Raw genomic sequence first — 18,001 nt, forward strand, 5'->3', positions numbered from 1 at the left:
CCTCCCAATTGATCCTCCCTTGGGATCTTTAGATTTAGTAGCCAGAGAATTCCACTCCTATGATAGGCAGGAACAATATCCCAATAAGAGCATGAAGTAGTTACAGGAGATAGGTCATCCTCCTCAATCACCCCTTAAGAATAAGAGATGGAATTCTTGAGTAGGGAAAGGTAGGAGAAGGAAGATAATTTGCAGTGGAAGAAGAACAATGGAAAATCACTATCAAATAACACCTAACCAGAGTGGGCCTACGGCCCAAGGCCTAATACCAGAAGATATCAGATGAGAAAAGGCCCACTCATTACCTGACCACCAAATGCTTTACTGACCCCTCCCCTGAATAGTTCCCACTCCAGGGAATACAGAGCCAGTAAAAAGTTGTAGTTTTCAATCCCTCTTTTGCATACGGCAGACCAAGGAGAACACTGGGACTTATAAGTCCTAATTTACATGGAGGGGGAAGTAGGGGGGACCCCAGCCTTAATAAAACAGTACTCCCAGCCCAAGCAGGTGCAACTTGTACAACTCGTATGAGCAGCTTGCATTCCTGTCTTGCATGTCTACTTTCACTTTACATTAAATTCTCCTGCTCCAATAAAAAAAAAAAAAAGGTAGGATCTCATAGTGCCCAAACTGGCCTCTCCCCTACCCCTCACCAGTTTGATACACAGCTTTATACCAGGTTCCTAGTGTGAGTTCCTGGGTCTGTTTCAAGAGGAAGCACAGTAACCCCTGTGCACATACTGGAGCGTGTATATCTGTGCCAATCTGTCTGGAGAACACTTGAAGGACTGAACCAGGACACTCATCACAGGCTCCGAGTCCCTAAACTTGCCCTGAAGGCAGAGCCAGATCACAAAGCTCTCCCAGAGAATGCTATTGGGTCCTATAGTATAGGAGAACAGTCAAATCACAACTGTCTGAGGCAAAGGATTGTCAGCTGTACTACCTATAGTGTACTTGTCAGGACTGTGAAGAAACACTGTTTTCTGGGGGAATGAGTACATTCAGATTTGTATAAACGGGATAATTCCTAGGGCCATACGCTGTATGCCTAGGACAAGATGCATGGGCAGAAAAGACCCGGGAGCATCCTAAGCTTATGTGTCGGGCTACTCACTAAACTATGTTAAGTGCATGGTTAAGCTCTGAAAGAGAGCACTTCCACAGGTCAATCTGCAAAAATAGGGGAAGTTGTTTTCTGTTTTGTTTGTTTTTTGTTAGTTCCTGGCATTCAAGAAAATCTCTGGCATAATAGTAGTTGGATACAAATTTAAAGAACTGATGCCTCAGAGTCTAAATTCCAGAAATAACACATTAAAATGTCAAAATGTCTAGTTTCAATAAAAGATCATAAAACATACCAAGAGACAGGAAGTGATGGTCCATGCAAAACAGAAGATTAGAGCTTTAGAAACCATCAATAAGGAGGGCCAGACCTGGGAAATATAAAGACTTTTAAAAAATGGTCCTAAATATGCTCAAAGACTTAAATGAAAATATGGACAAAGAACTAAAGAACATTAGATAAACAATAGATGAACAAAAAGTGAGAATTCTAAAGAGAGAGAAATTATGAAAAAGAATCAAATTTAGCTGAAGACCACAGTAACAAATTAAAAATTCCCTAGAGGGGAATTAAATAGCAGATTTAAGCTGGCAGAAGAAAGAATCAGTAAACTGGAAGTTAAGACAATTGAAACCATCTAGTCTGAGGAGCAGAAAGGAAAAAAAAAAAAAATGAAAAAAAAGTGAAAAGAACCTGAGGAACCTGTGGGACCTTATCAATATACATACCTAGGGACTCCTACATGGAAAACAAAGAGAGAAAGGGGAAAGAGAATATTCAAAGAAATAATGGCTGAGCAACTCAGTGGGAGAAAATGTTTGGAAATCATATATTTGATAAGAGTTTAATATCCATGATAAATAAAGAGATGCTACAGGAAGTGGATGTGGCTCAACCAGTTGGGTACCTGTCTACTACATGTGAGGTCCTAGGTTTGGGTCCTGCTGCCTCCTAAAGAAGACGACCACCCAATGAGCAGATGCCTATGTGAGCAGATGCCATGAGCCAGCAGATGCCACAGCCCGCGGAGAGCAGATATGGCTCAGGCCGTTGGCACTAGCCTCTCATGTGGGAGGTTCTAGGTTCAGTTTCTGGTGCCTCTTGGAGAAGGCAAGCAAACAGTGAGCAGACACACAAGAGAACAAGAGAGGGGCAGGGGATAAAAAAAATTACAAAAAGAGAAGCTACAACTCAACAAAGAGAGACAAATGACCTGATTAAAAAATGACAAAAGGCTTGAACAGATAATTGTCCAAAAGAAGAAATACAAACAGCCAAAAAAAAAAAAACAACAAAAAAAACCACATGAAAAAATGTTCAATATCACTAGCAAGTAGGGAAATGCAAATCAAAGCTACAATGGGGTATCATTCATGCCTATTAGAATGGTCACTATTAAAAAGACTGAAAACTACAAGTGTTGGAGAGGATGTACAGAGATAGGAACACTTATTCACCACTGGTGGGAATATAGAATGCTACCACTGTGGAGGGCTGACTAGTTTCTAAAGAAATTGAATATTGACTTGCCACCTGACCTGGCAATACATACCCAGAAAAACTGAGAGCAGTGACACAAACAGACATCTGCACACTGATGTTCATAGCAGCATTATTCACAATTGCCAAAAGTTGGTATCTGTCAACTGATAAATGGATAAACAAACTGTGGTGTATACATGATGGAATATTATGCACTGTAAGAAAAAATACAGTTGTGAAGCATATGATAACACGGATGAACCTGGAGGACATTATGTTTGAGTGAAGGAAGCCAGACAAAAATAGACAAATACTGTGTGATTGTGCTATTATGAACTAAATGTGCAAACTCAAGGAGTTAATAACTAGAATACAGGTCACCAGAAAATAGAATGAGGGTAGAGAATGGAAAGCTGAGCATTAATCTGTGCAGAATTGGTAAAAAGGTTGTTTGTCTTTGGAAATGAATAGAAAAGGTAAAAGCACATCATAGTGTTTATAACTAGCAATGCTATTATATGGGTATAACAGTGGTTAGAAGGGAATGTCTAAGGCATGTTCATTACTAAAAGGAGAGCTAAAAAATGTAACATGGGACTGTACAGCATAGTGAAACCTCATGTGAAATATGAATATGGGTAATATTGCATATAATACTGTTTTTCTTTGAATTGAACAAATGTACGTTAATGTTACAAGATGTTAATATCAGGTAAAAAAACAAGAACAAACAAAACAATATGCTAAGTGAAAGAAACGAGACACAAAGTACTACATATTGTATGATTTCATTTATACAAAATGTAAATATAAATCAATTTATAAAGATGGAATTAGATTAGAGATATGTAGGGTTGGGGAAGGACAGAGGGATAGAGAGGTGATTGCTAAAGGCTGTGGAGTTTTTCTTTTTAATGAAATCATTCTAAAATTTTTTTGTGGTGATGAATGCACAACACTGTGACTATACTAAAAGCCATTGAGTGTACATTTTGGATGGATTGTACAGTATGTGAATATATCTCCATAAAACTGTTAAAAAAAAAAAGCAAAGAAAAAATGGCTGATCAGTTCCCAAATTTGATGAAAGACAAGAATATATATATCCAAGATGCCCAACAAACTCCGAAGAGTATAAACCTAAACAAATAAATACCATGACATATAATCAAACAGTCGAATGCCAAAGATAAATTGAGAATTCTGAAAGTTGCAAGAAAGAAGCAACATATCACATCAGGGGAGCCTCAATAAGATTAAATGACAATTTCCCATTGGAATACTTGGAGGTAAAAAGGCAGTGGATGATAATAAAGTGCTGAAAGGAAAAAACTGCCAACCAAGAATTCTATATCTGACAACATTGTCTTTAAAAAATGAGGGAGAGATTAAGATACTCCCAGATAAACAAAAGCTGAGGGAGTTTATCACCACTACCCCAGCCTTACAAAAAATGTTAAAGGAAATTCTACTGGTTGAAAGTAAAGGACATTAGACAATAGCCCCATGAAGAAAGAAATATCTCTGAAAAATGACATGGGTAAATATAAATGCCAGTACTATTATATTTTTAGGTTTTAGTTCCTACAGGATCTAAAAGGCATAAGCATATAAAATAATGATAAATCAATGGTTTTGTACTCATAATGTACAAATATGTAATTTGTGACAAGAATTATACAAAGGTAGATGGGTATAAGAATAGTTTATGTATGTTATTGAAGTTAAATTTGTATCAAACCAAATGAGATTATTATAGTTTAGGATGTTAAATTTTAGCCCCATGATAATAATGAAGAAAATATCAAAGAATATGAAAATTCATAGAGACAGAAAGTTAAGTAACCAGGGGCAGGGGCTGGGGTAGGGAAAGAATGGGTAATTAATGGGTGTAGGGTTCTATTTGGGGGGATAGGAAAATGCTAGCAATGGATGGTGGAGAGTAGCATAACATTGTGAATGTGACTAGTCCCACTGAATTGTACACATGGGAGTGGTTAAGATGGAAAAGTTTTTGTTATACATACATTTCCACAATTAAAAAGAAGAAAAGAAAGAGCAACAAAAGACAATGACAATTAAATGCAATACATGATCCTGGATGGGATATAATAATGTAGGAGAAACAGTTCAAAAGGACATTATTAGGACATATGAAAAAACTGGAATATAGACTACAAGCTTTATACCAATGCTAAATTCCTTGAACTTGATAACTGCACTTAAGGTGTTACATAAATGAATATCCTTGTTCTTAGGAAATATATATGACAGTATTACGTGTTCAAAGCTCAAGGCACATGATGTATGCATCTACTCTCAAATGTTCAGAAAATAAATAGAGAGGCCAATAAGTAGGCAGGTAGAGAGAAAGAGATAGAGACAGAGACAGAGACAGAGATGGAGACTGACTGATAGATGGATGCATAGAATGATGTAACAATGTGGTAAAACGTTAAAATTGGTGGATCTGGATATCTGGGGGCACAGGAGCATGTAGGAGTTCTCTACGTGGGGTTTATATTATTTTTGAAACTGTTCTGTAAGCTTGAAATTATTTCAAAACAAAAGGTTTAAATAAAAGAATATTTGATGCATTTAGAAGAAAAGATAAATGAAGAGAGGAATCATTCCCAAAATGATTTTCATTGTAAAACTTCTTTAAACAGCAAGTATCAATGTATTTTTAAAATCGTTTAAAAAATATAACCAATACCCATGAAACCACTGGCTAATTGGAAAAACAGATTAATAACTTACATTTATTTTTGCACTCCTTTTTTCCTTTCTGTACTACTGCCTGCCTTACTAAGGTAATCACTTCTAAATTCTGTATAAATAATACCTTTTTTAAAAAATGTATTACAACTATATGGATGCCTAAATAATATATTTAGTTTTGGTTATTTCTGAACTTTATAGAAAGGGTTTCATGCGATATGCAACATTCTATGTCTTGCTTATTTCAGTCAACATTCTAAAATCTTGCACACTATAGTGCATAGCTGTAGTTTATCCTTTTTGCTGTATTATAATATTCTATTGTATTTATAAACAATTTATTGATCCATTTTCCTGCTGGTGGGCATTTGGATTATTCCCAATTTTTAAAATTTAAATTATATTACTTAGATATGTCCAGGAACAGATTTCTTCTATGCATGTCAGTTCTTCCTAACAGATTTGAGGACAAAAGACCATGTTGTTTATTTCTTTTACAGTTAGTTGTCTCCTATTACCAAGTTCCTAGTTTGCACACAATGGGTGCTTCTTAAAATCTGCCAACTTGTTGGGGAGCCTGTATAGCTCAGAGGTCAAGCCCCTGCTTCCCATGTACGAGGTCCCAAATTCAATCCTCAGTACCCTCCTAGAAAAAATTGTTAGCTTATGCAACTAAATCAGTTTTTAGAACTCACAAGGTCTGTTTCCCAAGACTTCCTGGATTTCACAATTTAAGAAAAATTCCAGTTCCCCTTATTTCACCAGTGGCTGTTAGCAATAAAGGGTTTCCTTGATGATGAATTATCATTATAAAGATAGTGGTGGAAAGATGTTCCTGAGAAATTATAAGATTATTACTTGGTTGAATGACTGTGCTTCTTTTACTTGTCCCAGTCTTCCTTCCCCACTTCCTCCCTCTCCTAAAACCAAAATCTATTATTTCTACCTCTGATTCTGAGATTTCTACAATTTTAGGGTTGTACACTTGGCAGGCTCATTACCACTTTGTAAATATTAACCAAGGATGAAATAAGTAGCTATGAACTAATTACACCTGAAAAACTGGGTTATCATTATCTTGTTAGAAACCAATACCACCAGGATTATTATAACACATAATCTCCTCTTTACTTGTTAAAATTAACCAGGAAAAAAAAAAAAACACAACAACAACCAGAAATTATCTCCTACTTCAATAAGTAAAATCAATTTCATGGCTCAGTGACAGCAGGCAATCATCTACAGATGGAAAGCTACCAACAACTTGGTAGATGACTTTGGGAAATTTATCTTCCTTGTGTCTCGATTTACTTAGCTATAAAATGAAACTAAATAACTAGCTTCAAAAAGATCACATTCTCCATGAAGAAAAGACCTTTGTCAGTTATGCACACATTACACATCTGCTCAAAATAGTAGGTAGCAAATACCAGACCCTCAATAGAGAATATTGGAATAATTAACTCAAAGGCCCTCTATATTCTTGCAATGGTACATTACTACCCTCCGATTTTACATTCGCCATTAAAACCCCAAGTTTAAAAATCAAGCTATATTTATGCTCCCACAAACAGGTCATTCTAACACAGGCTTTACTCATGTGTATATAACAGATTCACTCATTTTACATACATGGGGCACCTAAGACATGCTAGGCATCTGGACATATAGGTTAATAAGTGAAGGAAAACAGAGGCAAAGGAACAAGGCAATAGACAAGAAACATACAATGGCAAGTCCCTGTCATAAATGTGGCTTGTCCATGAGTTGCTTACATAAGTAGCAATTTTCTCTACCAAATTGGTGACTTGTGAATTTTTCTTTTTTTAAGTAATTAGAGCTTTAATGACATGAATAGGAGCTAGAGGGCTGCTGCCTGAAAAAGAACCTTCAATCTAGGACCCAACCTCAGTTACAGGAGGCAGTAAGGGAGGTCAAAAAAGCATCAGATCAGGACTTAAGTTATAATGCCCAGGTTGAATCCTTTGTCCATCATTTCGAAGCTGAGTAACCTTGGCAAATTAGTTGTTTCTTCAGTGGCAAAACAGGGACAAAACATTAGCTCTCTCAGTTACACAGAATAAATGAAGCAATGTTAAGTAAAATGCTTAGCATGGTGCTTGATATGATGGAAGTAAATGTCAGTCATTATCATCATTATAATGGGTGCTTGTGCAAGTATAGTACAAGATTTATCACTACATGAAATGAAAAGCCAGTGAGGATCAAATGTTTATGGGACCGATGCAGTGCAAAGTAAAAAGGAGATCTAAGCAAAATAATGTAGCACATCTCGAGGGCCTTGAGAAAAGAAGAAAAGAAATGGGTCAGAATAGCAGTTTTACTAAGCATTCACATCAGATGACAAGATTTCCTAAATTCATAAAAAACCAAAGTAGAAGCAAATGAATGTCTGTGGAGATTTCCTAAACAGACTCTAAAATTAGAAGAACCATACTCTAAAAGGCAACATCTCTATTCTACATACCTCTTGCCATCATAGCCTGCCAGCCTCTCCTTTCCTATATATAGTATTAGGAGGTTTCCTATATATCATAAGGTGCTCATACTTTTCTTGAAAATTTTCCAACTTTGCCCTACCCCACACCACTTCCTCTGAAACATATTGAGTATCATGTCAACTTGGTATGGAGCAAGACAATTAGCAACTAGAAGTGACTGTGAGGATGAATACCACTGCAGCCAGCAGCCCTTGACTCCTGCTAAGTCAAGTCTGAGGAATACTATGGAACTTTTCACAATTACTCAAATATAGGTATGGTGGAGGGCACAGCCATATTGTACTCACTCTCTCAAGCACCACTGCTTTGAAACTCTAAAATCATTTCCTTTCACATAATTTTGAACTGATTTTTTAATGTATATGATACACTACTGTCTTCCCCCAAACAAAGTTTAAAACTCATACTTTGCACGGTAAGAAGATATTTCAATATTAATGTCTGGCAAAATTCATTAAAATGGGATTTTACTTTTATTTGTGTTGGCTACAAGTTGCCTACGAAGACCCATTGTGCAATGGTACGAGTGCAATACTTCTTTTAGGCAACTCTATTTCAATTATTTAAGGAATTTTCAAAAATATTAGACAACATAGAAAAATCATTACTTCAGTTAATTCTGCTACCCTCTCATTATCATCCAATTGGACTTGTCACTACCTATAACTTACACTAGAAAAATACATCCTTTTAGCTTGATCAAATTCTACCTCTTCAACATGCAGATTTCTGTAAAAAGTCAAACCAAAAGGGAAAGATTTAAGCAGAATAGAGTTAGATGAATATGTTTTTAGGCCAATACCTGTCTTTCAGTCCCAAGAGATACTTTCTTTGCCTCCTTCCACTGCTATCACTCCCTTCAACAACACTTCCTGCTCTCTTCCCATACCAGTTTCTTTTCAAACCTTGGTGAGTTAGCATACTGTGATTAAGAACGTGGGCTTTGAAGTCAGACTATTCAAGGATATGAATTCATCTCTGTCCTCAGTTAACAAAAAAATGAGAAACACTGATACCTGAAAGTTCTTACTTCTATGCCTGACACATAAAAATATTCCATAAATGGCACTCACTTTTTATAAGTATTTATTGAAGTATATCACTCAAACATAAACATACATAAATAATAAGTATACAGTAAAAGTTGTGAACTTACAAAACAAACATACATAACATCATACAGGGTCCTCATACCTCACCCTACCTTGTGTTGTGAAACATTTTTAACTAATGATGAAAGAGCATCCTCAAAATATTACTACTGGGAACCAGATGCGGCTCAAGCAAATAGGGTCCCGCCTACCACATGGGAGATGACTAGTTCAGATCCTGATGAACCAGATCCTAAAGAAGACAGAGTTGGCACGATGGGCATGTGCCAGTGAGCTGATGCAACAAGGTGCTGTAATAAGAGAAATGGGGAGGAAAAACGTAAGAGAGACTCAACAAAAGCAGGGAGCGGTGGTGGCTCAAGCTATTAGGTACCTCCCTCTCACATCAGAGGTCCCAGGTTCATCTCCCAGTGCCTCTTAAAGTGACAAGTGACAAGAAAGACAAACAGACACAGCAAGTGAAAAACAAAGGGGTGGGAATCAATCAGTCAATCAATCAATCAATCGGTCTTAAAAAAAAAAAAAGATATAAGCCAAAAGAGAAATTGGCCAGAAGACAACAAGCTATGGTAGTTTAGGCAGCAGGGGTTATGAAAAGCTGAAATCAAGAAGGCAAGAAGCAGATATGGATATTTTAGTTATGACACTGAGGAAGGAAAATGGGGCAGTAACCCAACTACCTGTACCTCAGTAAGCCTTGAGGATATCTCAGGTTATTTTAGCTGTGTGTGGAAAGGAGCCACCTGTACTTAGACACTCTTAAGGGCTAAATTCCAGTTCTCTAATACTTATCTACAATTACACATTGTTGGAAAATGTCATCTTTCTGAAGGTTTTCTTTTTCTCTCTTTTTTTTTTTTGTATAGGCGCTTGTATGTGCCATTTGACCAAATAGCATTTAATGAATCATAAGATTTTTTGCATCTTCTTAACAACTGGGGAAGAGCTGAAAGCTAACAGATTTATAAATCACAATATTGTAAATGTGGGCACTACTCTACATGAAACATACCAAAAAGGTCACATGAACTTTTAAAAGGTCACACAAATTAATTTGCTATTACAAAATTGAAGGTGAATGCTCAAAGCTTTTTGATCTTGATGGTTCAACCCTTCTTCACACTTCACAGTTTGGGCAGATGCCTCTATAAACAGAAAAAAGTAGTTTTGTCTTTTTAAAAATTAACATAGCAGATGAACCAATTTCTGTATATTCAACTTCTGACCAGGTTCAATGTTTTTCTAGAGAACAATTAAAAAAGAAGAGAGAAAATAATAGAAAATATCCGTGGAGGATAAACTAAAACAAGTAACATATATACATATACACATATTTGTATATCCATTATATATATTTATATCAATTTAGTGATGCCTTATTCTCTGCACTGGTCAGAATCAACTACAGCACTCACTATTAAGTATAATCAGTTTTGAAGAAAGTCATCACAGGTTGCTGCCTGCCCTTACCAAGGTTTTCCTCTTTTTCTATTTCTCTTCCAACCTGCCTCCCACTTCAAATCAGCACATACAAACACAGAAAGAAAGCTGTTTCTGCATACAGGCACTATTTTATTGACAGCTGTAATTGGAAGAGAAAAGACAATGGCAATGAGGTGGTTTATTTCATGGCACCACCTTAAACACAATAATGGGCTGTAGCACTAAAGTGGAAAAGAAAAAGAGTAACTGGTAACAGTGCAAATAGCACATGTGCCATTTGCCTTCAACACTAACAAGAAGCCATCTCTTATAAATCCTATCAATCCACAAGATGACTTCTAAAGTTAGGATGGAAAAAGAAGGCAGTAAAAGTACTGGACCATGGCATGCAAGCAGTTCCTTCTCACATAGTTTATAGGAAACTGTCATGGAAAGTCATACCGAGGGGGATAAGCGCCATAAAATACAAACGCATACATGTCTGTGAATGCATGAAAAAGTTCTGGAAGAAAAGTTAGTAAAATCAAAAGTTGGTATCTTCTAAAAGAGGGTGTGGGGGTGGGAGATCCATGAAGAGGAAAGTTCACTTTGTACTTGATAGTACAAAACATCCAATTTTAAAAAAATTAATACATGGTAGACAGTTTTATGAGATTTAAAAGTTAGAAGCATAAAAATTTAGATTACTAGCAAGCAAAAACTCAGAAAAGGGAATAATTCAAGAAGGCACACCAAAAGCCTTCTTCTTTAATTTTTCAATTAAGGAAGCTGAATATTTCATGTATATTATAACCTGCAAGATTTTACAGAAACAGTACACATCATGATTTTGAAAAGGTTAATGGTTGCCTCCTCAATTTACACATATTTTTGCTCTTTTTCACCATTGTCACTTAAAGCTTCTGAATTCAAAAGTAAACTAGCATAAAGTGTACTAATTTTGGTCTAAACTAAAAAGATAATACTAACTTAATATACAGTTTTTCAAAATTATATACTATACACACTTGACAACCATGTTAATGAGAGTTAAAAATTGGGTGCTGAAATGGCAAAAATGACAAATTTTGTATTATATATATGTAACCATAATTTATTTTAAAATTGGGTTACTGAGGGGACAAACCATCACCATACTATTCTTTGGGTACTGAGGTTGAGTCTATGTACTGCTTTGGTAATTGAAATGAGAAGTCTTTTTAAAGCTGTTTGGTTTCAGCTTTCTCAATGGAACAGTTAGGATATCAGAGTTCTGACATCCAGGTACATTATAAAAAACAAGATTCCACTGACGCAGAACTGCAATACAAAAATACTTTTATTAATATCTAGAGTATTCCTTTTTCTAAGTAGGCTTGGAATCTAAAGTACATATAAGAATAGGAAGTAAAAATAAAAGCTCACTCTCTAAAACAGGAACTACTCTAAGTTATTTTTATATTTGAATAAAATATGCTTCAGTGATTTTTTTACTAATATGATATGCCTTCAGTGAATGTAGTCTTTTTAAAACCAATACATTTTAAAAACAATACGTGTATTTTCCTAGCACTTTTTCTGGGTGCCAATAAACTATTACTGCAATGAAGGTCAAGAGGAAATATCACAACTTTACAAGTTAATATCTGCTAGTGCTGTAAGGTAAGATACAAGAAATCACATTTCTGAAAATTTAGTTGAAGTCTTTTACTCCTTACCTTGATCATGCTTTTCTAACAACACAAAAAATAAAGTCAACCCTTTATAAAATAGGAAAGAACCAAATAATAACTGAAATTCAGATAATCACCACAACTGATATTGAGCGATAGTTTAAAAATTCTACATCAAAACTTGTACCACAACTGTTAATACAGAGTTAGTTATAAGAACTGATAGAGGTGCCTTCTTCATTCTATAGGGATGTGGTTAATAAACAGATTACATGGGAAAGACAGTTTTAAGGAGAAAAAAAAAAAGGCTGTGCATAAAGTACAAAGTAGAAAGCAAATTCCTTAGAAAATGAAAAGTAGCATAGCAAATATTATCTTTACCTTTGCTGCTACATAAAAAGACTCACTGCTGCCACAGTTAAATACTCCCAAATGGAGATTGGTGCAGACTGCCCCACCACATAAACTAGATGTGTGATCAGTGTTGGCCCATTTTCTGGGGAAGTAATAAAGAGTTGCCCGACTTCCAGTTAAATCCACTGGATTCTACCGTTAACCTGTGATGAACTACTCCACAGTTTTGGACTGGTGTTTGCTTAAAGACCATGAGCTTGGTAGACAAAGCAAACCGGGAAAACTCCATTCCTTCACTTTATGCCAAGTTACTTGGGACAAATCACTTAATCATACTCAACTTTCTCATCTGAAAATTGGCATCACATTTAGCTCACAGAGATTTGAGGATTAACCATGACGATGACAGCACATAGGAAATATTCAATATGTTAGTTACTCTTTTCCTGAGGGATGGATCGGAGCACAGAAAAGGCAGGGTCTTTGGCAGTGCAGAGTAGTGAAAGATTTGCTTCAGGGCTTTAAAAAAAACCTCTAGATGAGACAGGGCAATCAAGCCTACGCTCGTCACCTCACACCCGTTTCTCTCTCCCTCTGCTAACTCCGTCAGCAAAGTATTTGGCACTTATATCATGCTTTGTATTGTCAGGTACCTTTTCACAGTATAAGGTCTTGTCTTTTTGACCAGATTTAACACTCAAGTTTTCTTTTTATATCCATTGCCTAAATCGAGGGCCCCGCCCACTGCAAGTAGCAATCAACATTTGTTGACTGATCCGGCACCAAGTAGGGTCCGCGGCATTCAGAGGGCTCGCGAGCCAATGGTTTTAAAAGGTACAGGCCTCTTCCTGCCAAACAATATAATCCTGGGGAGGTGTCCTTCCAAAGCCACACATTCCCTTCCCGTCTCGTGGCGCACCGTTCCCAATTTCTCTGCCCATGCGGGAGACAGATATTTACGGGTCTGAAGTGAAGTGAACCGACAGAAAAGAAAAAACAAGTAGTACGACCGAGGCTGCCGGGCAGGAGCCACACCTACTTGGCTGCCGCGGCGCCGGGAGCCCGCAGCAGGCGGGTCAGCGGAGCTGCGGGATGTCTGGGCGCCGCCCCCTCTTCGACTGCTGCGGGGCAGCCCCCGGCCCGGGACCCCGGCCGGGACGCGCGGCCCGGTGACTGCCGGCGGGCCGCTCGTCGCCCCCACCGGGCACGTGGGAGGCTGGGGAGGGCCAGCGCCCCGCTCTGGGGGTAAGGCCCGGCGGGAGCCCGCGGCCTGAGGTGACTCGGAGGTAATTAATCCCGCGTCGGGACGGCGGCTGCACTCCTGCGACCCCCACCCCGGCGTCCCGGACAGGAGCTTCCCGAGGACCACCCCCCTCTTAAGCCCCCTCCCCTCCCTGGGACCCAGCGGGAGGCGGAGCTCCGCGGGGGCCGGGCCGGCCCTTCTGGGGCTGAATCCTTTTTCCCGGCCGGCGCTCCCGGTCCCTGGCTGACACTCACGGTGCTTGCCGCCGCCGCCGCCGCCGCCGTTCGGGTAGCTCAGCAGCAGGAAGGGCAGAGGGGAACCCGGCGACGGAGGGGTCCTCCAGACGCGCTGTTGCTGCTGCGGCGGCGGGCGCGCCGCAAAGCCGGCGCCTCCATCGCCCGGGTAGAGCAGGAAGAAGGGGGCGGCCACCGGCGAGCCCGGCTCGGACTGCCCGGCAGGGGAGGCGAGCTGCGGCCGCGCTTCGCCCTGTCGGTCCGCGCCCCGGACTGGAGCGCGGCGCGGCTCTCCCGACCGCCGCTCCTCGCTCCTCGCCGGCTCCTCGTGGCAACTTTCCGCGCCAGCGGTGGGCGACGGCGGGGTCTCAGCCATGCTTGGTCCTTCCTTCTCTTCCGACTCGCGACCGGGCCTGGTAGAGGGAGCGAAGGATCAGGGCGAGAAGCCGCCGCCCTGTCCTGTCGGCGCCGCCACCTTTCTCCTCCGCGGCGGCCGGCGCCTGGGTTCCGCCGCTCGGCCCACAGCCCGCCCCGCCGGGGTCCCAGCCAGCTGGAGGTCCGGCCCCGCCCGACGGCGCGGCCTCCCTACCCGCCGCCTCCTCTCAACTGCCCCTCCCGCCCCAGCCCCCAGCCTGCGACTCGGCTCCCCTAGGGGGCAGCGTCCTCCTCTTCCCACTTCCCCACCTTCCGCGTCCCTCCCGCAGGGCGGATCGCCTTCCCGGCCTGGAGGAGGCGGTGTCCGGGTGCCTGGTGCTCACTCGCCCCCGGCACGGCGCTCTTAAGCGGTGGGGTGTGTTTGCCCTCGTGGTGCTCGAAAGGTGGGAGACCCTGGCGAGATATCTAGCGGTGTTTTTGTGTGCAACCGCCTAACTTCATCGGTAGCATGAAGGCACCAAGATCTGGGTTGCTGAAGAGGTGAAATCTAATTTTAAAGAGGAACGCCCCCACCCGGGGTATTAAACTGTGTAATTTGTCTTTCACGCACTGGAACTTCAACCGTTGATTCACGGTTTTGATTCATGAGCTTTGTATGTGAGACACAGAGGTGGGTGTCTTTCTTCTACCACCTCTTTTGTTCCCTATTATTGCGCTGTATTGAAATCTTGTATTTCCTCTGACGTTAACTCCCTGGTTTTCCAGTGCTCCGCGTACGCTTGAGTGCGTTTTAAACCAAACACCGTAGAATTTACAGGACACGTGTCTATTACAACAGTTTTCACTTTCATAGTCCTTGTGACTCGCTAGTAATTGGCCACTGTTGCTCTATTTTGAATATTTAATCAGTGATTACTGATCGAATAATTCCCTTAAGTAAACATTTTCTTATTTAGTAAAGACATTTTCCAGGTATTATGGTTATTTTTTGCCCTGGATTCTGTGTACGTGTCCCGGTACTTCTTAGCTGATAAGCTTTGTGTTCAGGTTGCAAAATGCTGGCGTAGAATCCATTCCGACTCATAATTAAAAATCGCTGTTAAAGAGCCGACATAGATCAGGTGGTTGGGCGCCTGCTTCCCGTGCATGAGGTCCTAGAATCCTACAGCTATGAGAACCAGTACTTCCTTAAAAATACAAACAAAAAACACACATACCGTTGTGCTTGGTAGCATTTTGCCTACCTGCTTTTCCCTCTTTATCTGTTCTGTCTTTTCTGCTGTAAAGGAAGTTATACTTATCTGAAAGGAAAATAAAAACCTTTTTATTATTATTCTCTGTAGATCTCTTTTGAAACTACCACCAGAATTTACCATGAGACTTCTAATACTCTCCTTCACCAAATGGTTTAAACAAGAGGCTAACTTGAAGCAGTCTTCAAGGATTTCTTTGTAGCTTTTCAGTTTTCTGACGTTTCACCTGTTGATCCCCGCCCTAGTGCTTGAGTTACTGTCTCTCTGAGCCTGCCTTGTTTCCTCTCTGTAAAATGAGGATTACATTACTTAACATAGATGGTGTGAGGGTTAGGTAAGAAATATAAGTAAAGCTTTAAAAACAGGTCCTAGCATAGTTTTAAATACATACTCATTTATTATTAGCTATTTTATTATTTTTACAAACCATCTAGTGTTTAACACAATACAAAATTGAGGAAAAAAGATGTTTCCTGTCTTCAGCATTCTGGAGATTTGTTGGGCCTTTTGATTGGGTTTCGTGAGGATAAAGGTGTTGATAAAAAAACATTTTTCTTTTGGGACTAGCGAACTGTAAAACTGTTGAATAGAAAAAAAAATTCCAGATGAATTTTGTAACACCATTCCTTAAATGAATCTTTTGTTTTGTATGTAGAAGTTTCTAAGGATAATTATCTTCATTATCTTTTTTTAAAGAGCAGTTGTTGCCTTACAGAATCATGGGAAAGTACAGAGCTCCTATGGCATATATGGCTTTGCATTTTCTCTCCTAACCCTTCTAGTTGCAGGAATTTTCCATTCCTAGTTAAGAAGCAAGCCTTTGTAACCTGTGATTAATCAATAATCAGTGAATCTAGTACTGGAAATATTTAACCTTTCCTTCCAGAAGCCTGTAATGATATCTGTTTCTTGATTATACCCATCAATGAACCTTTAAGTAATTACTGCTGGTATATAATTTCTGCCCTGCTGAGAATATATATTCTTTTGGGATCTGCTGCCTGTAAATGTCACACACACTACCCTGCCTACCTTGATAATTTCAAGCTCTGTACCTTTAGTTCTTGAGCAATGCACTATATTCTTTAGAAGGCGCCCTGCCCCTCATGCACCTTTCTACCTGCATGTAGACATGCACCAAAAAATACCCCTCTCGTTTTGAGGCAAACGTGGACACTTAAGCCTGGAAAATGCTGTTTCTCCTTCTGCCTCTGAGGATGAGGACCCTACGTAAGCCCCCTAAATATATGCTCAATACTCGCCAAACTGAACTTGTCCAAGTCTTTCTTTGGTCTGATGTATGCCTGTCAGTTCGGCAGGAAACTGTCACTTTTACACAGCTCCTTGCCACACACAGGACACTCTCCTTCACACATGGTTTTTCCTACTATTAACATTTTGCATAAATTCACGAAACAATATTATTTTTAACAATATGTTTATAATTATGCTATCACCTGTAGTACAGAGGGTTTACATTAGAGTTCACTCATGTTGTACAGTTGTTTGAATTGGGGTGTGTGTGTGTGGAGGGGGTAACATATACAACCTAAAATTTCCCTTTTCAAATATACAATTCAGTGAGGAACATTATATTCTTGTCAGGTTCCTTCAAAGAGATGTTTTGCAATGTTTCAGGACAGAATTTGGCAAGAATATATATTTATCCCACTGTAGGTAGAGGAGTCTAAGTGCCAGCTTTCTCTTTTCTTGTTGAGATACCTATAGGTGTAAAAATATTGACATGCTATGGACGTTGTAGTGCATTTGTACTTTTGTGCACCATAAAACAATTCTATTTATGCTTTCTATCATTTATTAATTAGCAGTGTAATGAATACAGAAAATCAACTGAAATATGAGTCCTTTAAAATTTATAAACAAGGCTTTTTATGAACCTTTTCTTTAAAGGTACATTGTATGCCATGGTCCTAGTTTCTTAGGTTTTTGCTTTTGAGTCAATAAAGTAATCACAGTTGTGCATAAATTCTAGTGATATAAAGAGCTGATTCAACTATACACTTTTGGGAGGCCAAGATTGTAAAGACAAGCCCAAACATGTTGCTTCTTCTTGAAAGTGCACAGAATATTTTCCTGTACTGTTTTAAAGTGACAAAATCCAAGCCACTATAATTAAGAATCAAGACCCATTAATTTTCTTGTGAAATAAAACAATGGATGCTTTTCAACTTTATCTGCATTTTATTTGTATTGTCCACGCTTGCATTTTTGAAACCCCTTGGTGCTCTTAAGGTTGGATACTTAAACACAGTACAAAACTTTTTAGAAATCAATGTCATGGGTGCTAATGTACTTTTAGCATAAGCTTCTTGGGTCTGTGATCAGAGAAAGATACCACTTTGGGAAGGGTTATTCTTTTGTGTGTATTTATTATTATTATTTTTTAAACATACATAGATCACACAAAATGGTATGTTAAAAATATAAGAGATTCCCCTATACCCCACTTCCCACACCCCCCCTCCTCTCACATTGACAATTTCTTACATTCGTGTGGTACATTCATTGCATTTGATGAGTA

General features: G+C 39.2%; 1 protein-coding gene across 9 annotated transcripts in view; it reads right to left on the bottom strand.

Annotated features, from left to right (window-relative positions):
* Positions 1-17,644, bottom strand: part of RUFY3 (RUN and FYVE domain containing 3) — a 107,054-nt gene extending 89,410 nt beyond the window's left edge. For all 9 annotated transcript variants that reach the window (XR_011649205.1, XR_009185892.2, XR_011649204.1 and 6 more), the window contains exon 1: positions 13,853-17,644. Coding sequence is in view for 6 of the 9 variants with exons in the window: in XM_071216136.1 (XP_071072237.1) it covers positions 13,853-14,207 (355 nt within the window). In the remaining 3 variants the exon portion in view is untranslated. The remainder of the gene's footprint in view (positions 1-13,852) is intronic.
* Between the last annotated feature and the right edge of the window lie 357 nt (positions 17,645-18,001).

This window comes from Dasypus novemcinctus, chromosome 1 (genome assembly GCF_030445035.2).
Source record: "Dasypus novemcinctus isolate mDasNov1 chromosome 1, mDasNov1.1.hap2, whole genome shotgun sequence".
In the NCBI taxonomy this organism is placed as follows: domain Eukaryota; kingdom Metazoa; phylum Chordata; class Mammalia; order Cingulata; family Dasypodidae; genus Dasypus; species Dasypus novemcinctus.